The 22,523-nt window shown below is 39.4% G+C and overlaps 1 protein-coding gene across 5 annotated transcripts in view; it reads right to left on the reverse strand.

The window, feature by feature from the left end:
* Positions 1-22,523, reverse strand: part of LOC121296124 (myosin-10-like) — a 62,852-nt gene that overhangs the window by 27,399 nt on the left and 12,930 nt on the right. For 3 of the 5 annotated variants that reach the window (XM_041221350.1, XM_041221349.1, XM_041221354.1), the window contains exons 4-8: positions 7,804-7,831; positions 5,812-5,914; positions 5,075-5,104; positions 3,189-3,206; positions 654-746 (exon numbers count right to left, since the gene is read on the reverse strand). In XM_041221350.1, coding sequence (XP_041077284.1) covers positions 654-746; positions 3,189-3,206; positions 5,075-5,104; positions 5,812-5,914; positions 7,804-7,831 — 272 coding nt within the window. The remainder of the gene's footprint in view (positions 1-653; positions 747-3,188; positions 3,207-5,074; positions 5,105-5,811; positions 5,915-7,803; positions 7,832-22,523) is intronic. The other 2 variants (XM_041221352.1, XM_041221353.1) reach the window with 2 other exon arrangements.

Here is a 22,523-nt window from a genome sequence, read left to right on the forward strand (position 1 = left end):
CTGAGCAGACCTATGAATGGCACTGGTGCTTGCTTAAAGATTTAAAACAACCAGCCTGGTGACAGACCATTTGTACCTCTGTTTAGGTTTTAATCTAGTTCAGGCACTTAAACCTTCGGGTATTGGGCAATCTCTCAACACAAAAATGTATTTCAGTTATATTCTTGCTTTCCACACATCTGGCAGGAGCCAGTGTCCAAAGCCGTAATTTTCATTATTTTTAAGGAATGTGGATACAACGCTGCCCAATGCCCAAATTGGGTAACAGACAATATCCACTGTCAGCACTGGATGGATAAATCAGGGATGGGAATAAGACTTTAATAAGACACACCTGAGCTTGTTACCTATACACTGGGGCTAATCAAGCACATAGTAAAACCTGGGATGGGTGAAACTGCTATGAAATAGGAGTCATTCCCATCCCTGTGAATGCCGTTGCTGTCTGAACAATTTTCTCCATCCAAAGACAGCAACAACAAATTACTTTCCTTGTCAGCAGTTCGGATTGATGCTGGTTCGGGGGCATAATATATTCACTTATCACAGAGCGTCCGAATACTTACAGTACTTATATTTATAACAGACGCTTGTTGCATGGTAGTGTATATGCTAAGTGACCACGCTGTGATACAAACACAAAATGCACTTACAAAACGTGAAGAGTTGTCATTTTTTACAGTCTTGCCGTTTCCAAAGGACTCCAGAATGGGGTTGGCTTGCAGCAGCTGGCGTTCTAATTCGCCCTAAAATATAGTCGAAGCTCATTAGTGTGAAGCATCCATCTCAAAGGGATGCCCCCACCAGTATTCTAACACAACACAGACAACAGACAGCAGACGGGTACAATGACCAGTAAGCCCACAGACCTTACCTCTTTAACCAGATTCAGAGTCACCTTCGACAGACAACATCATTCAAGCACAGTGTGTGGAGCCCATGGTTGAAATGTGAAGGAAGTTTTATTTTTTTTTGGTTTGTGATAGCTTGACAGTTGAAATTGTTGGAGGTGCATGCACTGAGGTTAGTGTTACAAACTACAGAAGCAACGGCGAAGCATGCATCCTTAGCTTTCTCCCGATTAAGATTAAACGAGAATACACACAGGATTTGCAAACTTATTTTAAAACAGTCCCTCTTGCCCCCAAATCAAGTCTATATCTTATGAGACTACATGCTCAGCAAGTTGTTTCTATAAGACGATCAGTGGTAAATAAATCCTGGTTTAAATCACAGGGTTGCGAAATTGGGAGCATAGAATCTGCTTTTACCGAAGTTGGCCAAGCTCAATAACTGCATTCCTTCAAATGAATCTGCCCCTGGTGTTTGCTCAATTGAAGCATGAGGCATGCTTTAGGAGTTGCGTCTGTGTTCCGGCTGCCATAACTGCTAACTGCTGAACCAGTACAATTAGATCTTGAACCAAACAGGGCGGCCCTCTGTGGCAATGCAGTGATGGCAACTTACAATGCAATGGAACATAGAATGCATATAAAAAAATTTAAAAAATATATCTGCTGCAAAGCTACTTTTCCAGTATGTTAAGTAACTGCTTCTGAGGGTTTAGTAATGAAAGGTTAATGATTTAGCCTAGCACACTATTTCACATTATACAATAAACCACACTAATGATCAGGCTGAATTAATTAAATCTGAAAGCTAAGTAATCCCAGAGATATAATTACTGACAGTTTCCTGACACCTGTTATATAAGACTAAGCTGCCGAGTGCCAGACAGAGCCAAGCGATCTTCATAGTTGCAATGATACAATACAATTCTTCGCTCCCATAGGTTACTATTAGGAGAAGGGAACTCAGCCTGTGTAGGACTAAAGCTTTGCAAAGATCTCATTATAATACAATAGACATTGACTCTACTGTACATCCCGAAGCTGCAGACCTTAATTTCTATTGTTTATTTTTGCCGTTCAATGGCAGAACAATTAATTTTCACAATGTTACTAGCAGAGACTAAATTCAGTCTGAACTCTATTGCTACAGAATCTTCACAATTCTGAGCATGCTCCAGCCCAAGTTTTCTTGGTTAAGTAATGTGTGTTTAATCCATTAAACAGTGCAATTAAACTTACAAAACACAAATGGCTAATATCCAAATGTACACATGGAATAAAAGTTTAGGTTTCTGTATAGAGTGTAACTGATTTCTTCAATATGCAGTCAGCCTCTGGCCTGATCACAGAAGAAAGCAGGTAGTTAAACTGACTGTGTATTCCTAGGGTCAGGCATGAACAGTGTGAACCTGCTCATTCCAGAGACTGCACACACACACAGACACAGCAGCAAGGAGACTGGTTCAAATCAGCCGTCTTTCCAGGCTCCAGCCGTTCTGGCATAACCACTGTGCTCACGTCGCACCTAAAAATATCTGGCATCTGTAATCTTGCAGGCAGCTTATTAAAATTTTTATCTGGCGGCAACATCATGCCCTGCATTTTTTCTGAACAAGCTCACAGCAAACTAAATTGGGTGAAGTGCTTGTTAACCTCTTTGTGCATGTTAGCAAGAATCTAGGCCTATCCTGGTGCAGTACATTACACATGAATGCCTCAGGAGACTTTGGCAGAGTTTCACCTACTGTACTACTGTATAACCCCACTGAAAAACTAAGGAGGTTCAAGCAAACATACCAAGGTTTACCTACGTAGTGCTGAGAAAAACACTTGTTTTTTGTGTGTTTGAATATTCTTTCAACATTTAAACAAATATTTGAATAGTCTTTCTTATTGAATTATTTGAAAAACAAAAGTAGAATTTGTATACTGCATTAAAAAAAAATCTCTTCTAATCTTTATATGGGGACATACGGAAGACACTCAAGGATGTCACTGTTTCCCCATATAAAGCTATCTTAAAAAAAAAAAAAAGTTCAATGAAAAATATAATTGCGTCCAAAACCTTTTAAGCTATTTTCAATATTGTGTGAAAGGGTTAATCAAGCTGTAAATCTCACTGATGTTTCTATTGTCTTTGGAAAAAGCAGGCTTGTGTTAAAAGGAAGGGTGAAACCACGCAGTTAGGACATGCACAAGAGAAGCTGGTATGTTGTTTTAATTGAGATGTGCACAGACGGACACACAGACACACACAAAGGCAATGGCCCCCTTTTTCAGCTACAGACTAAAGCTCACAACACTAAGGACACAAGGGAGGGACTACATGCTACTCACATACAACAGGGATCCACTCTGTAGTCAAACAAATGTTATAAAAAAAAAAGGTGTTAATAGTCATGGTTACTAAATAAAACACTGCTACACATTTTCAAGATTAGAAAAATGTCAACAAATGCAAAATAAAAAACAAAACTATGTTAAGCTCTGGCCAGTGTGCGGTTTAACATTTAGATTTATGCACAAGCTGGGTCATTTTGCTTTAAGTAGCCACCACTTTTAACCTGTACACTAACTCAATTGCAGTCAGACCTCTATTAAAAGACAATTATCAGCAGGCATGTCTGCACATAATAAACCTGCACTTGTGTCTTGTTATTTCTAGTAGTTTTTGCACTTTCCTCAACTGAAAAAAAGCACTTTACTATCTCTCAGACTCCTGTAAACAAGTCAGGCAAATGTAAAAAATATACACATAAATATGTTTGTATTCGTTTCGATGTTGTGTACAGAACAGTGGACACAGTCAGAACTAGCAATTCACTGCAGCGTGGAAGCACAATGCAGCCCTGCCTTTGTAATATTAACTATCCACTGTAAAAATACATTAAAATTAAACAAGCCGTGAAGTCCCTTGCTCTTGCAACAATCTCAGACAGGACCCAGGAGCACTGCGTGACACTCAGAAACGCCACTTTCTTTATTCATTGTGCCGACTTTGCCACGTTTTTGTATTCTTCAGCAAGCTGCACCGGCATAAGATGTGTGCAACCCAGAAAAATAACATGAACTTTAACTTCTATTTCGAGAGGCGTTGGTAACACAACTTGGGAAAACCCTGCTAATCCGATAAAAAGGGCAGGTTGAGTAGTTATTCTGTGTGGGTGTTATAAGGAAATGGGTTGCTTAGTGATTTGACATTATTTCGTCTCGAGTGTCTGGACGTCAAATCGAACACAAAGGACTGACTTCACTGCAACACTAGACTGTACTGCCCTCCCTTAAAAGTGGTGGCCCTTTAATGTCAAAATGACCCATATTATTACCGCAAGCTACACAGTTTCATGGTCTGCTTGAATGCATGTTCTTTAAAAGTTAAACGCTTAGCAGGCATCTTATACTTAATAAGGTAGATACAGGAAATTAAAGTCCTCGCCTTGACATCATATGTGAGCCAAGGCTTTGACAAACAACAGGAAATGGACTAATTTAACAGTTTTCAAGAAAGCAAAACTATATCCAAGATAAAGTTGGATCTGTTTTAAGCAACCTACAATCCTGCTTATTATTTTCCTGTCAATATTGAAATCAGCTTCAATATAATATATTATAGTTGTGTACGTATATTTACAGTACAGGGCCTACAAAGACAGTCACATCAATATCAAACATTATTAACATAATCAAAAAGCACAGGTTAAAGCACTGAGAATACAGACCACTATTTTAATAAACGGGAGTGTTGGACGAAAAGGAGTTTATGAACAAAGTTTTCCGTTCAGATGCAAGGGGGTCTAAAATGGCTACTGTAGTTACATATTTAGCTGCAATATCTACTGCATTAGATCATGATAAATACCTCAGCTTGTGCCATATTTAAAAGTTGAATGGCTTTACTAGCTAGCTTCCTGGCTGCTTCGAGTTACTTTTCCCCTTCTAACGGCTACAGAGATCACTGTCTATGCAAAAAAAACATTAACTAACACAACTCAAATACACTTGCTGAGTTTAATAAAGAGAATCTTTAAAAGCAGATAAAAAAAAAAAAAGATATAAAACTTAAAATAACTGAACTGCTCCTACATGCAAAAATTAGAAAAATCATTCCCTTCAACAATTACATGAGGAAAACGGCTTAAAACTACAATAAAACCAAAGAGAGACAGTTGGCAGAAACAAATACACAATATCAAACTTTAAAACAAAAAAGCGGTAAGACTTGCCTGTAGTTTCACTGGTTTAGGAGATTCGAGCTGTTTGTTGCAAATAAACAAATGCAAGTGTTAGAGGTTTGTGTTGCTGCACACTGCAAGCCATTCATCCCTCACCTCGGCCTGTGTGCATCACTCTTTCAAAACAAGCATTGCACTTCATGGAATTGCAGCAGTGTGCCGAGGTAGGTGAAATTAAACTGCACACAGAGTTGCTTACAATAAAGTTACTTACCAAACGTCTAGCATAAAAAAAAAAAAACATTTTCTGTAGGATCTATTATTTGGCATGTTTAAAATATGCTACATTATGCATGTTGATTTCAAGGTCCATTTGGATTCATTAAAGCCAATACAAGTCTAATGTCTATTTACTGCATCATGTTTTTGCAGCTCATTTTCAACTTCGCAGGGGAAGCCAATTCCATGAAACACTGCAACTCACTCATGTTATATATTTTTATTATATTGCATTTTCATTTCTGTAGTACATAGCAGGGCACGGCTGTGGACAGGTGTTTCGGTCAAACAAACACCATGAAAATCTGCCCTTCAGCGGTAGGACTTTGAACTGCTAGGAGTCACAGTGTTCCTGTGGTCACTTCAAGCCATTAGCAGTTACTTGCAGTTCACTTAGCTTGTTAAGCCAATGAATTTGTTTAAGTGACGACCACTTATTAGAAAGCAATTAGAAAAACGTATTATTTGTGTAGGGTAATTCAGAGCAGGTACACTCTGGGGACACTCACAGGAATGTTGTGGTCTTTTCTTCCTTTGTGGGAGGAGGCAACGTGAGCCAGGTACTGAATGACTTTTTTGGTGTTCTCTGTCTTTCCGGCACCAGATTCCCCTCTGCGTGACGAAAAAGAAAATGACACCACATGATGTAATCCACCTGCCGTGCAATCGTTATCCCTGCAGAGCAATGCTGTTTTACCCTTTCACTCCTGGATTATTTTTTAATCGAGCTGAAGGAAGAACCCCTTTATTGGGTATATATGAGAACAGGACAATATATATATATATATATATATATATATATTTTTTTTTTTTTTTTTTTTTTTTACATGTATTTCTACGCTACCTCAGACTGAGGCTTATGAATGAGGTTGCAGCGTGATTCCCAATGGCATGTGTTCCCATACGGTACTAAGATAAGACGGGACCTTGAGGTCCTGCCAGGACTGAAAGGGTTAAAGCAGCAAAGGGTGCAATACAGAGTACGTAAACAAGCTAATGGATTAAACAGTGCATTACAAGCTTGACTGCACTACAGGATGTAAAAAAGGTGCAGTGGTACAAATTTCCTCAACCACCTGTTAGGTATAATACAAACCAGTCTTTTGAAGATGATACATTAAAATCTGAAACTAATACCCAACAATGAGCCAGTGCTGTTCTGTAAGAGGTGACGGTCCTCAGCCCCTCTGCTGATCACTGCCAGGCGTTACATTCCTCAGTCTGCAGATTAAATCAATCACAATTCCTGTCTACATTTTTCTGTGCTGTGGTCACAGACCAGCGGGAAAAAAAAAAAAAAAGTACAGCTGGATGAAAAAATAAACCAATATTTAACAATCTAAGTATTACCAGCGTCACTCTTTACCCCTGTTTAAATCCAGCCGCCCCCCCCCCCCAGGGTAATTTACTCACTCACTTATTACATATAATAAAAACACAGGGGCATAAAGGCCAGCAGAAAAAAAAAAAAAAAAAAAAAAACAGGTATAAATTCGGAAGCGTTAGTATTTAGATTCACCGTGCTTTTTTAAAATAGGTACCAGTAGAAAGTAAGTGACCCATACCAGTGTGAACACCAAATGCCAGGTTGATGTTTTTTTCTTTTCCACTAATTTATTGACTCTTCTAAATATTTTCTGGAAACATATTGGATTGAACTGCATTTAAATAATATCATTTGGATGTGAACTGGGTTGGTTTTCTCCTAATTTTATCCTAGTCCTAAGCTCTCTACAACTCTTTCGTTCTCGCTTCCCGGCATCAATCTGCAGTGTGAATCTTAGGACCCAATTGCAACATTTACTCAGAGAGCAAATTCTCAAAAGGGAAGACACTCTGTCAGTCTATACGGACCTCAGTAACAGTGCATGGCAAGGTATTAGAGGGAAAATCGTTCCTGCTGACAACTGCAGAATAAAGTGCTACAGGAGGCTTAGCCAACACAAACCCAATGTGAGCTTGAGAGTCCACTGGTAAGCACTCCAATGTAAGCAAATGTATATAGCTGCGTGATCCACTAATTAATGAATTTCATATATTTTATATTATATATAGAGAGGCTATGTGGGCAACTGGAAGGAGAAAGATATCCGACAGTGATTTCGATAAAGGGGCATTTAAGTCGGTGCCAGGGCAGCTTCTCTCTCTTGTGGTTTACCATATCACACAATCCCTTGATGAAATTATATTCTTGTAATTCAGAGACAACATTCTATACACAGTATGCCAGTCTGCTTCTGAGCACATTGTTATGCACACAAACCCTTTTAAAACTTGACATGCTAACCATTTACTGTGGCATCCATCGTTAACCACGGATTGGTTACCAATACTGGGAAATGCTATAATTACTAACTATTTAATTACCATGCTTGCCGAAAAGCACTAGGAATTATTTACTGTACATTGCAACGTTTTTACCACTGGATAAGAGAAACAGTAAATATATATTACCTCTTTCAAAATGATCAATCAATGTTCAGTACAGGATCAATACTTACGTGCAAAGAATTGATTGGTCCTCACGATCTGCAAAACAAAAAAACAAAGAAACACCCATAAGCCTTTATTAAGAAGTCCATGTGTGCGGAGAACTGTACACTCCAAAAGTGCACACAATGCCTGTAACCCTTCTGAGATTCAACTTATTTTAATGTTTCACTGCTGTACAATAAATATCATTTAAGAGAACGTGTTACAGCTGCAGCTCAAGACAATAAATTCACAAATAAAGCAAGTGATAAAAAACAAGAATAACCAGCGCTTCTTGAGCCTGCCACATAAAGAACGCAGGAGGATTCATGCACTAACACTGTTCCTTTAAAAAAGGATATTAATATGGACATTTGAACTATGCAACCCATTTTATAACACCAAACACCTTGATACTGAAATCCTGCTGAAGGTATTCAGTACAGACCACAGGAAATGTAAGGCCAGTTAGATAAAGCAAAACTGATGGCTGCCTCCTGGTCGTGAGAGATATGTACTTCCACATCAGGGCACTATAAATAAACGATCAGCTCTAATGACCAACAAAGCAACGCGTTTGAGTCGCGTTCCAGATTACATTAACTGTGGTGCTACTATCCTCACTGCGGCTATAAACAAATAATCTGTACCGCAGTTTCTGTTATTTATTAGTATAAAGAAAATGTAATATAGGGTTTACAAATTTACAGAGGTAAAAACGTGATAAACTAAGACGCACCTTGTGTAATTAAACCTTGCGTTATTAGCACAGTGCATTTAGTGAGCAGTGCAGAATAACTGAATGAATTTCAGGGTCGATATCTCAGCCGGGTTTAAACTAGAGATTCCCAAAACCCAAATCTAAATCTAGACACTGAAGATCTGTCTAGACAGGGAGCCACGGACGCTGCCTCTAAAGCTGGAGGCTTCAGCTCCAGCTGTCCCTCCCTTCAAACCTCAGCTGCCATATCACTGGTACAGAAAACCCCAAACTTTAAATACAGTCCACTGGTGATCCAGTCAAACACACAAAGCCAAACAGCATAATACTCCCGAAGCGACACTCGTTCAGTCATATAATCTGCAAGCACTCAGAGCCTGACATGAAGCCTGCAACCAGGGCACCACAAATCCTGCAGATTAATGGTGTACACTGCCAATGTTCGCTCAGATGAGGCTGTTTCAGGTCAGTGGTGTCGTTTCTCAAAATGATTTCTGGCTGCCTTCTTGAGAGAGACTAATGCAATGTGACGTGATGCAGCTGGAAGTATTGCTTAAATATTATAACACTGAGCAATGCTTAAAAAAAATAAATAAATAAATAAAAACTAAAAAAAACAAATTCTTTTTAGCATTCTTATGAATGTTATGGATGAAGTATTGCTCTTTTTTCTGTCTAAAAAAGTTAAATTAGAAAGTATTGTTCAGCATACTGCTGCTCAAAATTAGTCGTTACAAAAGCCACGGTTTTCACATGTGTGATAATTTAATGAAAACTACTTGAGCCATGTGTTTAAGACACATTTTTGAACACTGATTTAGACACTGATTTTGAAAATAAAGTTTTGTCGGTGGTGAAAGATACGATAAGGTAATGAGCTATCAAGAGCAGCATGTGCTCTCACTTTAGCAATCTGTGTATCGCCAAAAACAAGCCACATCAGCTGAGCAATAAAGCTACTCTGTCTTCAATGTTCTCAATAGGCATATCCCCCCCCCAAAAAAAAGACAGAAAGACTCAACATTTCACATTGTTATGTTTCACATTTCAGAATGTCAGGATCGAGAGATCATTTGTCTTCTGATCTGGATATCATTATTTAATTTTTTTTTTTTTTTTTTTTTTTTTTTTACAAGTGAGCCACCGTAATTACCGGACCAGGCAAATTACGCTCACAGTAGAAACCAGGAATTCCTCAAACTGACATGCAATGGGAGGTTTATTCATAACCCTTTATTAAATGCGCTTGACATGTTCAGAAGGTGAGCTGTGGAAAGTTCAGTGCATAGTTACGCAAGTGGCACAAAACTAAACTATATAATAGCACCATTCAGTAAAAAGGTCACCCAGTAATTTGTCCCATGGTTCTTTTCAACCTTTCTACAACACATTATTCCTAACCAGCAGCAATTATTAATGGCTCAGAGATCAGGGAGCAATTTCACCAGGGACAAAGAAATATGACGTTTTTCTGGATCAGGCTCAGCGCTAGATTGATAGTGCCACATTGATTGGATGAAGTTCTCCTAGCACTTATTGGGCAGGTTTAACCCTAGCTTAGAAACATGCTAAATGGAGTGTTAAAAAAAAAACACATTTCTAAACATTCATCCTCAAAACACGTCGCTCCTCATCTTGTGTCAAGTTGACTGCCCCTTTCTCTTTGCGTTTTGAGTTCCTCAGCCTAGGCAGTCTGCACTCTCCCGGACTACATCACTCTGCCACGGGGTGCATGGCTGGCTGGACGGACACAAAGCTCCTCCACCCCCCTCGTCACATTTCCTGCCGCCTTGCACAGTGTGTCTCCGGGACAGAGGCGTCGCCGCAAACCAGTCACATGAAATAACAATTAGTGCAGAGGACCACTTGTGGCAATTACGTAAGGAGATAATCTGAAAAATGTCTCCAGTCTGGCACGATACAGTAAACTATAAACCTACTCAATATAATGTAACACACGGCTTTTACTGTGAAGCTTAAGCTGTGATACGCTGGAGGAAGTCTTTAAATCTGTAAAATACAATTAATCAGAACGAATCCAACTGTTAGGCAGCCAAATGTAAATCATTTATTTTATCTTCTCATGTCATTACATCATCCCTAATGGAGTACCACAATCAGACAGCAGCTTTGTACAATATGCCATGAGCATGATATCACAATGCTTTCACAGGATCTGTGAAAAACTAGATCAAAGTCAATTTCATAGAACTTGAACCTACAGTAAATTCATTTTTATGATGTTTTTCACACAGTCACTCCTCAAAGTTTTTTTAAGCTTTATTTTTATTCAAATAAAATCTGAAATTTTGCAGACTGCCTAAACAGTACATTGCAGGTACATCTACACCAGCATCTCAATGTGCCTGCCTTTCCCAACACTGAAAGAACATATGAACTTTCTTACAGTATACTAATTTTACTGTGGCCTGGATAAACATTCCAGGGAGCCAAACACAGCACTGTCTGGTTTTGTTTTTTTTTTTTATTTTTTTTAGAGAAAACACTGGCTTGTCACATTTTGTCACGCTTCTAGGCTTGCTTGGTTTTTAACATGTGTGGCTAGCTGAATGAATGCTTTCCTGAAAATATGCAGCACCTTTAACCTTGAGTATCTCAGCGTTCACATTTCTAGCGGGAGCTGCATTTTCAAGGCAGGAATTTATTACTGCAGTAAAACATATGTTTGTAATTACGAATGGAATAACGAGTTATCAGACTTTGAGATTTATTTATATTGCACTGGTGTTTTAATAACAAGAGTGTGACAAATGTTTGTTATCACATGTTCCATCGTTGACATAAAAGTTTTAACTTCTGTTGCAAATAATCTATCATCTTATTGCTAAAAAACTTTTTACATTACTGCAGAGTTCCTGTTTGCATGGCTTTTACACAAGCCTGTACATCACCATTGACTAATGACAGCTATCTGCTTTTATGTTAAGGACCCCGTTGGGCTTCAAGGGCACACAAGGTTATCTATCGCATGATTAAAAAAAGAAGGTCTCGTTAAGTTCAAGTGCTGGGTCATGAGAAATATTTTCCTTGCCGTCGGTATCGCCACTGGACAACATTAACTTCAGTTCTACAGCATGCCTGGCACAAGTGTCTGAGACTAGACTCACTTTTGCAGTCCCTAGAAAGCTGTCCTCTGATCTACGGCTAGACCAAGTTTACCGTCTGTCTGTCCGAGGTGCCGATATTATCGAGAGTAGAGCCGCCATCCTGAGGTTCACCAGTTGCACTCTTTCCAAAGAAACAGGAACTGTAATCTTGACACCTTCAATTTAAGCAGTGTCACCCAATTCCAGGTTTTGATACAAACGTGATTAGTCCCCATAAATAAGGTAACAAGCTCAGGTGAATCTTTTTAAACTCATAGTAAAATCAGGACTGGATCAAAGTGCAACGGGAGTCTTACTTCCATCCCAGGCACACAATACTGAATGTCTCCTGTGCCAGGGCGGAAGCCTTGTATGTAAACAGTGTAAGCGTGTTTTGAATAACGATGTATTATTTTGACTTTAATGTTGGCAGGGATGGGGTTAATTCCATCCCTGCCAAACCCATGTGTGGAATATGGCTGGATCGTGATTGAATAATTGATCATCAATCAAGTCCCAACCAAAAAATGTGAGCTAAATCCTTCGTTGGATGTACTGCAGTAGAGGAGAAAGGTTGGGTTTAGCAGGCTGTGCGCTCAGGTATTGCGCTGAGATAGCAATGCTTGGGTGCAGGTTTCTTTTTGTTTGTATTGTTGTTTTATTTTTGTTTAATAAAAGTGCGTTCCGGCACTTAAGGTGGAGCAATCCCTTTTCTGAATCTCTTTCCTTGGGCACTGCGTGCTCGTTACCGCAAGACTTTCACATCTCCTTTTAAAACTAAACCGGCCATTTTAATAGGATCGCTTGCTTTCACAACCTGGGATTTTGTTCTCTAGCTTAACAATGCAAATGATACTTAATTTTGTTGGCTGGCTTCATTCTTTTCCTTTTCACATTCATTTGAAGGGGGGTGGGAAAGCGCTGGCAAGTCCCCATCATGCTGGAGCTAGGTTTGTCAAACACTGTATTGTGAAAGTCAATCTGGGTTTTATTATCTCGAAAAGCAATCAGGTGATTACAGACTCAAGACAATATTAAGAAGTGTTTTTGTTGGCGCAGGTGTTTGTTCCCTGTCCAACATTTCCCAGGCCATCCCATCGTTCAGATTATTCTACCCATGATGCACTACCACAAGGGTCCAGAGAAGCAAACGTTTCTCATGACCCTTCTGTCTGGTCGTAATATTTCTAAATTTGAGTTATGGATGGATTGACAATCATTTTTGAAATCTCTGCCCGGGAGAAAGTATGGACGACTTCTTTTTCATTTATTTTTTTAAATGTTTTTAGCACAGCATTAGCCTAAATGATCCTGGGCTCAAAACTCAGCTCAGCTACTTCCTGTGATCTACAACTATAAAACTTTCTCCTTCACTTCTCTAGCCACTGACAGCTGGTACCCAGCTGGACTGTACCTAGTATTCACTTCTCTAGTATTTCAGACTTGGGAGTACATCTTTATCTTATTAAAGACAAAAAGCATCAGTTTTCCACAAGCATGCTCAGTTTTACACTAAAATTTCATTGCCTTCTGCCATGGTTCAAATAAACATACACATCCGAATTTAAATAGGCCTAAAGGCAGCACACATAAACATCTGCTAAAAACACAGGACGCTGCACCTTTAAATGTCAGTGCCCATCATATCTGTAAACTGGAGTGTGTGAAACTAACAGGCTGGAACAATCTTCTATAAAATAATACTGGCACAGAGTGGGAAAACTTAATCATTTTTTATTCATTTTCTTTTTTTTTCTGAGCCTCTATTCTCACACACTGGTGACGTTTCTAACAACTACATGAAAAGTTTCTTGAAAATTAATTTTAATCTGGGAACGTACTATAACTACCACACACACACACAAACTATATATAATTTATATATAATAAAAGCACAGCAAAAGGGTAATAAAGCACAGCAAAAGGGTAATAAAGCACAGCAAAAGGGTAATAAAGCACAGTAAAAGCATTGCAAAGCCCTGAGAGGTGTGGGAAAGCTTATTAAGAAACATGATAAACTATGATAAATGTATCGAATAATCACGGGGAAAAACGAAAATACAAAAAGTACTGTGCAAAAATACTGCGGTAAACTTTTTAAAGGGGAGCAGGAGAGAAGCAGAGCCCATCTCCTCTATAGCCAGACGTCTGTTCAGCGTGTGATGCGGTTGAGCTCCGATTACCCGCTCTGGCAGCCACCGCTTGAATTACTTCATTTCCTTTAGATTGTGCAAGTCAGGCATTTATCACTCTGGGGTCTGTTTTATAAACTCAGCACAACAGCTGCAAAGCACTTTTTTCTTTTTCTTTTTTTTTTTTTTTTTTTTTTTTTTTTACGGAACTGCACAGCGATACGCAGAGTAAAAGAGACACAAGGTAACTTTGAGGGAGACCATTCTTTTGGCATAGCCTGGTGTGGGAGGCTATTCATGTTGTACCAGTGAACTGCGTGGGGACTGAAGCTGGCCGCCTGTGTATGCTCAGAGGACAGCAACTGCTATCAATATAGTATATGGTATGACAGCCAAATTCTTCACAAAATGTATGAGCTGTGAACGCTTTGATATTAAAGCTGGGATTACACTGCACATTTTTTTTTTTTTTTTTTTTTTTTTTTACTAGGTCATCCTTGGCTGCTCATACTGTTTTTCATCTAGCTATCAAAAGTTTTGAAACAATGCAGCTGTATCCAAAAACACATGAAAACAATTTGCAAACACGCTTTAAGAAAATGTTTAAGGACAAAATGTTCCTAACCCTAGCCAAAACAGCACTGTACAAGTTCAATGATTTTTTTTTTTTTTTGGAAACAGATGTTTTAGCATTCCCAAAAAATATACTTTTGTATCTATAAAAATATAATAAAATGAACTCAAAAGTTGTCCTCTGATAGATCACTCTCTCTTTCTCCCTCACTGCGCACATATGGTTCCTGTTAAAATCTTTTTAGTTTATGAGCTCCAAGAATCTCGAACACATACAGTACATCATGCAGGCATACCTTAGAAGCAATGAACAAAACAGCAAAAAAAAGCTGGAGACCTGTGGCTAGTCACTAAATAGAGATCATAACAGCACATCCTTACTAATCCTGGATAACTCCAAATAAGGAGTTTTGCAGTTCTTGTGTTAGACTGAATAAGCAGAGGAATATGGTAAGATGCATTCTGTCTCTCAACAGTGAGTGCATTGTGAGGTTTGTGTAACCTGGGATTCTGCAAGCCTCTCCTCTTTGACCCCAATGGCCGCATTAAGAAAATGCACTGATGTGAGAAACAGAGATTCCGAAAAAAAATAAAAAAAATCTGGAAATTAAAAAGCAGCAGTCGGTTTCGCGATTATCAAACACTTATTAATAAAAGCAGGTTTCATTCACAAAGCTTTGCGATTAAAGGCTTCCTAAACGTTCTTCTTCTTGCACATGTTGATCCTGTTCGCAAATATACTTGTCATGCGTGACTGTGCACAGCCCTCAGGTTCAGTCAAACCCTGATATCTGCTGGCATCTGTCATAGTTTTTCCTCGATTACACGGCACTGTGTGTGTGTTTTGTAAAAGGGATTAGTTAACAGAGCTGTGTTCGTGTAAATTAAGATGCCCACCTGGCACACCTACAGTAATCCTCTGCTTTGGTTCACTGCTTTCTTCCATCATCAACTCTCCCTCTCTGAGCGAGTGGTTGGTACCAGTTTCCAAGATGCTTGTAAAACTATGCTGCAGATTTATAATTATCATAGTTTTATTCCTGGATTTGTGGTGAGCCCGGATATACAGCAAGGAATGGTTAAAAAAAAAACAAAGCTGGAAGCTGTAAAAAAAAAAAAAAGAATAGAATTTCAGGCTAAACTGTTTTGGATTAGCCCACAGTCCAAATACCTTCCACTGGTTTTAATTAAATGTAATCTCTATCAGAAATGTGGACACTGGTAGAGGCAGCTAGTGTGTTGTCAGGATTGTAAATAATATTTTTCTAGTTAAAAAACTACATAAACAATACAGCTATGGCCAAAAGCTTTGCATCACCGTATAGAATTAACAAATGTTGCTTTGTAAAAGGTTGCATGAAACCTGCTGAATAATGCTACGTTAACAACGTCAATAATGCTTCGTAGTTTTAAATACACTTAACGAAAAACTGACGAGAATTTGATCACGGTTAGGCCACGCTGATTGAAAGTTGTCCATATTTTTTATTTTGCTTTTTTTTTTATGCGCAAGACAGAAATAATGCATGAGCACTGTGAACTCTTCACCAGTTTCACTTCTTAGTTTAAGTACAAGAAGCACAGCTTTCAGGAAACGTGTACTTGTGCTATTGTGCATGACTTGTAATCATTTCCTGTCTACTGTGCAGTACTTGCAAAGCGTCTCAGCTTTCCTGACAGAATCCTCCAGCTCTGCTCAACCGCTTGCTGAAACAAATTAGGTTTCTGTGTTTCCAGTTCACCAGCACCAGTGGGAGCAGGGCAGTTATTTTGCTTGAGGCAGGAACTCTACAGAAACTGAAGAGAAGCGACTGCATCTGGTTCTTTCCCCAGTCTTAAAAGCTGGTATGCTACAGTAGGTGGTCTGTTTGGTCTGCTTTTTGCAGTTCTTTTTAGAATGCAACTAAGAGTCTATAAACACTAGTATTAGTTTGAACCAAAATTAAAATGAAGGCTACAAATGTTGTTTATCCCCTAACAGAAATAAATGCAAAACGCGCTGCACTTCTCTGTTAAATGTGACGAGAGCCCTTTCTATTCAGTCTGCAATGCTGAACAATCCCCATTCCCATCAGGCACTGCTGTGAGCCACGCTGTCCAAATCTTTGTCTGAAATGCACATGACGGGATTTTACGACTCCTAATCATTTATCCCCCAGACAGACTCATGCTGTAACATTTTGAATTCCTCAGATTCCAAACCATGACCACGGTCTATTTCTCCCCCCCCCCCCCCGTCTGTTTTGAAAGCTGTGGAGCATTTCTTCCCGTTGAATATTTCACAAAAATTCTGAGTTGACCATGTATGGGATTGTCAGCTCTGCTTCTGGCATTTCTCACCGCTTACCAAATTCAACATTTAAAAAAGAGGGGAAGGATGAATGATAGCAATAATGAAATAAGGGGCTTTGCAGCACGCTGGATGAATGCGGGTATATATGCTAGACTCTAATGCGGGTATATTTTAGGAAATATTTCTTATAAAACCATATGGAAAGCTAGACCAATTACAGTCCTAATAGGCAGCCTTGTTTTTTTTTTTCTTGACAAAGCAGAGATGTAGCTCCTGTTCTTGTCATACACAATTTGACCTAAAGCCAAAGAAATATGTATTTCATTAATATTATCCCTAATTCTTTTCATAGCCACCTCCCGAATTCGAACCAAACCCCCTTTTTTTTTTTTTTCTCCCCAGTGGAATTAACAAGAGCGTATCTGGAAAACAACCAAAATCTCACCCATGATCCCAGCATCCGTGTTAAAACCTCTCACTTTAAAACAAAAGCTCTCTCCTCTACCCGTTCCTGCAACAGCATGCCCTTCCCCCCAGCGACACAAAGCAGGACTGGGATATCCATCAAGCAGCTCATTAACGCATTAAAAAGACAGGATTGTTTATCAAGGTACTAAATTATTACAACACTTAGAAGCGTGCTGGTACACAATGCGCTACAGTGAGTGCCAGATACCACTAGGTACCTAACTGTTTACAGTATGTCAGAGTTACAGCCCGTTCCATCTCAATTACATCTCAGAGCAGCCTGGAACTTTTCATCTCCATTGTTTAGCAGAGCTATAGCTACCCCTTGAAATTACGCACTTGCTAAATTGGAACTCATTATCCAGGTCAAATGGCACCCAAAGGGAAATGGTAGAGTAAATGTTGGATTACAGTCAGAGAGCCCTGTTCCTGTCAACGTCAGCCACAATAACTCAACGCCTTTTATCAGTTTGTACAACTAAGCGTTAGCTGCTCTGGTCCCGCTGATATTCATGGCATATTAATAGAACTTGTGTTTCTGAACCCGGACCTGTGGCCCCCGTTCACTAGTATTTAGCATTGTAACGATAAACTGCACAGGGTCTTTGAGGCGTCACTATGCAGTAATGCAATTCACAGAAGCCTCTGCTGGCATGCAAAGCATTTGCTAAGATGTGCGTGGCAGCCTTTTGATAGTTTGGGCAGCTTGTTTTACAGCAAAGGTAGTCATTTATCATTATATTGCATGCAAGGACCACTCTTCTGATAGCTCTTGATCACGTTTATTTTTGCAGGGTACATTAACACAGGAATCAGATACAAAGTAACTCCTTTATAAAAACTAACATCCTAACAACCTCAGAAAGATCTGGTGAAAGGCTCTGTGATCCAGAAAGCGGAATTTTAAAAGTATTTATAGTAGCAGTAATACTGTGATGAAATATGAACCTCCACGGATGTTTTCTTTCCACAGGGCACCATGAATTTGGTGTTCATTTATATTTACAGTAGTTCATGAAAGCAATACACTACACAATACACCACCCTATAAAAACATAACTCATATAGTTCACAGTTCACACAGATAATTGCTATGAACTACAGGTCACTTGGCAGTCTTCCCTCCTGTACACCCCTTTTTCAAAACAGCCTGGAGGTTTAATGAAACATCAAAGCCTCTAGAAAAGACATAAATTTGATAGATAGACAGATAGACAGTCAGATAGATAGACAGACAGACAAACAGGCAGACAGATAGATAGGACACACACACACACACACACACACACACACAGTGTCCCAGCTGGCCAGCTTGCTTAAACAGAAACAGCTTGGCTACCTCTCGGACTGCGTGGCTGCCAGTTTTAGTCTTTTCAGTAGCGAGCGAGCAGGTAGTCAAATAAATTAAGCCCAGATGAAAGAAAATAAGGTTATAACCGAAATTTCAGCTCAGCTGAGCCTCTCAGGGTTATTACTGGTTCCATTCGAAGTGCTCACTGTAAAGGAATGTGCTGCAGACGAAATTTCTTTCAGATGTGTGAACCCAGATCAGAACACAATCAATGAGCCTTTCTCCCAAGCACTGGAGGTATTCTGCTATTGTACGAATTTACTCTTTATTACTAATAATTAATCATTGGCTGAGTGGTTGTGTGACTGGCATCAGACCTTATCAGGAAACAGGAAACATCAAATACAGACAGTTACCGTAATAGTTGGGACCCTGTCTGGTGCTCGTCTGTCTACATTCAAGTTTAAAGCACTGAACTGCAATGTAATAGAGCGCAGAGGAAATGGGCTGCAGAGCAGTTTAGTGCTTAATGAAAGAAAATGCTTGTTTTCTTGATGGGGTTTTGTTCCATGCCCCCCTGGGTTTAACTACAACCCATTCATTCAATTATGCATCAAAACCTGAACGCAGCAGCTGAGGCAGCCAAGTTCAGCCAATTGCTGCTGTCTGCAAGTCACCCTGGGCTCTACTCACAAACAGACTGTTTTAAGGAATGTTTTGTTAAGGACTGTTTTTTTTTTTTTATTATTATTATTTCTAAACTTGTAATTCATTAAACCATTTTTCAATGGGTGAGAGAGGATTAGAAGTCTATTTTCATTTTCAAAAAGACCTGTTCAACTTAAGAGAATGTTTTACAAACACTCTTTAAACAACCCTTAAAGTTTTGTGTATAGGGCATACCGAGTTTGATAGGGCAAACATGGTGGACATATTCCAGAAGTCATGCTTATGGACTCATGAGTTAAAGGTTTCTGAATTGAGTCCGTTGTGTGAAACGGACAGCGCATATGCAACAAAGCTGGACACATTTTATAACTAGCTAGGAGTTGTCTCGGTGACTGCCGTTCCTATTATAGCACGTGATTGCGCTCTGTGTCACATCGATGTGTTCACAGTCTTACACGAACTAATCAATGAGTAAAACAACACAGACATCATAATGCCGTTAGCTGCAAGTACATACCCTGAAAAATGAAATGCTGCATGAAAATGCACAAAGAGCCACTTTGCAAGATTAGTTTAGAGCTCTGCGTTAACAACAGAAATTCTTATTGAAGGACAAGCGGAAAACAGGCAGACTCTTCAATTCTAATTGAAACCTAGAAACCGACAACAGCACAAACACCAAAGCTAAGTGATCAGCTATTCTGGTTGTACAGTCAGAAAACACCAGAAACACAAACAAGCTTTGAGAGATCCATGGCAGCTTGCTTCCTTTGGGAATGGGAAGTGCACAGCCACACACAACTCCCACACAGATGATGGTATCAGTTCAGTTCAAGCCTAGGGAATTGAGGGCAGGGGCAGCCGTGACGAATGAACAATGTGTTTAACCTGATTACTGCACAGGTCACGATCGCTACAGTGCAGGACCATTCAAACTAAACAACTCTATCAACCCACAGGAATACTGCTTTCTTCTCACACCCACACAACACCATTAACCATTCATTCTATTCTAGGCTATAAAATCAGTGTGGAATGCAAGAGTCCTCCATTGGGTAGACCATAAAAAATGTTACCTGCCATAACGCTATCAACAGGGTGTCTGGACCATGACGGCACTTACCGGACCACAGCTGCAGCAGAGTTTGGGTTCAAAGTCTTCATTTTTCTTATGTCTGGTCATGAGGCTCCAATCGACTGGCACTGCATTATGCGACATGTAAATTAAAAACGTACTGTGTGCCCAATCTCCAAGTGCATAATATAACTTATAACTTATGCCCAGGCAGGATAGACTTAATACCCGAAGAACCTTCATTCCATGAATAAATTCCCTTCATACTTTGCCTAATTACACAAAGAAGTATGGCATCAAGCTACATGTGTTTTCCATCAGTTTAACCTTTCTTCTGACACACACTGGATGGAATGGGAGCTTTGCAATTACCCATGGACTGCAGGGTCTCTTAAGAAAACCATATCCCATTACATTTACTGTTCAATGCCTTTTTCACTAAGAAGTGCCCTAAAAGTACCTTCAATCAAACTAGGAATGTTCGCATGTGAGAAAAATATTCTATGTGTTTTATTTTAGAATGCCAAAGCTAAGTGCAGGTTATAGGATTGCTGCCAATGCTATTCCAGTATAGCCCCCTTTATTAAACATTATTATGACCTTAAATGGACAAACCAGTGAAGCAAAAAATAAATCCACAGTGCTGCTAAGCAAGGATTCACATCTATTCCTCATCTCAGCAGTAGCAATATCATCACCAGTCCCCCTGGCTGAGCATCTACAGTATTGCATTTAAATATATGAATATCTTGATTTAATCAAAAACTAAAAAGAAAAGGGCCAAAAGGTTCTCAGCAAAATAAAAAAGGGAGGAGGGATTGGGGGGAAATATCAGTAATAGTATGTTAATCAATCAACGTATTTATTTATTTATTTATTTATGTTTAAACCCTGTCATGCATTCAATATTTTAAATGGCTTAATAAATAAATAAAAAAATAAATAAATAAGGTTCTGGACAGAAATATGTTTTTCATTGAAAATATTTTCATTTTTTCCCCCCTTGCTTTTATGGGGGGGGGGACCTCATATGAGGCTATCGTGCATTTGCATCTTCCATATGCCCCCATACAAAGATTAGAAAATAGTTTTTTGGATCTGTTCCCACATGAAGTCGCCATGTATGAAAGGGTTAAAGTATTTGTCAGCGTTCCTAAAATAATAAAATAAAAACACACAGTGTATTGTTATCGTGCTGTACTGTGGCAGTGCAGTGTTTTCTGCACTAGCACCTATCCCTGAATGCCGCACAGTCCCTAGTGCGGTAGAGCCGAGACCTCAAAGTAAACATGACGCTGAAGACTTGGCTCCCGCTGGGGAGCTGTCTGCTGGTGCTGCTCCTGCCGAGGAGCCACTCTTAACACCAACGCCCTCGAGAGCATGTTAGGGGCACATGAGCAGGAAAACACTACAAAAGAGGATAACAAAGGCTTTCTCCAAGTGTCTCAACTCCAGATCTTATCATTGTTTAGTCTCTGAATCACTTCATTTCTGCTGCAGATAATTTCTCAAGGCTGTGCTGTATCTCTTAATTGCTCTCCAGAGAGTTTGCTACTGTACCGTCCTCCTGTAGCAGAGTGCCCTGAAGGCAGCCGACAAAGAGCACGTTACTGAAACTAGAAAACTGTGCGTCTGTCTGTCATTATACTCTCTACTGTAGGTACATTTAAGGACTAGTCAACTAATTGAGCATTTAAAAAATAAATAAAAAAATAAGGTCCAACTGAGGTTCTGTCCACACAAGTGGAATGGCTATAAAACAAATACAGTTCACAGCTGCCCCACAGGATAAGCGCATAATTATGAAACACGCTACAGTTCATTAAAGCCACTAGGGTTTTTTTTATTGACAGCAGGTGGGCGTCCAGCAAGCACACTATTCTATGCAACAGGCATGTGCTGGGCCAGCATACCAGTAAGTCAAGAACTGAACTGTATTAACATTGTTCTAGGCTGCAGTTTAACAAAAACCAAAACTATACAAAATGTGAATAAAACCAAAAACATGGTTTAAAAATTAACAATGCTGCGGACTCCCCAGGCTATTTGCAGAGCCTTGGCAAGAAGTTTTCAGGCAGCATGACAGCTTGTTGCAGTTGACGTGAATACACCCTAGGGCCGCGGTACAAGTCCTTCCAAGCTGCTGGTTTTGTTTAACAGAACATTAGCATTTCCTAGCTGCATGTTTTTCAAGAATGTTCAAATAAGTCTATTGTACCTCGCTGGGGAAGCTGAAGTCAAATCAGATGCAAGATTGATAATACTTTCAAAAATGTTCCATTGCAGATCAGATATGTTTCGATAAAGAGGCCCTTGTGATTTCAGCAACTACTGTAGAAAATGTTGCCATGTGCTTTAGGCAAAGGGTTCCAAGTCTACCTATAAACCTGGCAAACCTACTGAACTAGACTTAACACTGT

This window comes from Polyodon spathula, chromosome 21, assembly GCF_017654505.1.
Source record: "Polyodon spathula isolate WHYD16114869_AA chromosome 21, ASM1765450v1, whole genome shotgun sequence".
NCBI classification, from domain to species: domain Eukaryota; kingdom Metazoa; phylum Chordata; class Actinopteri; order Acipenseriformes; family Polyodontidae; genus Polyodon; species Polyodon spathula.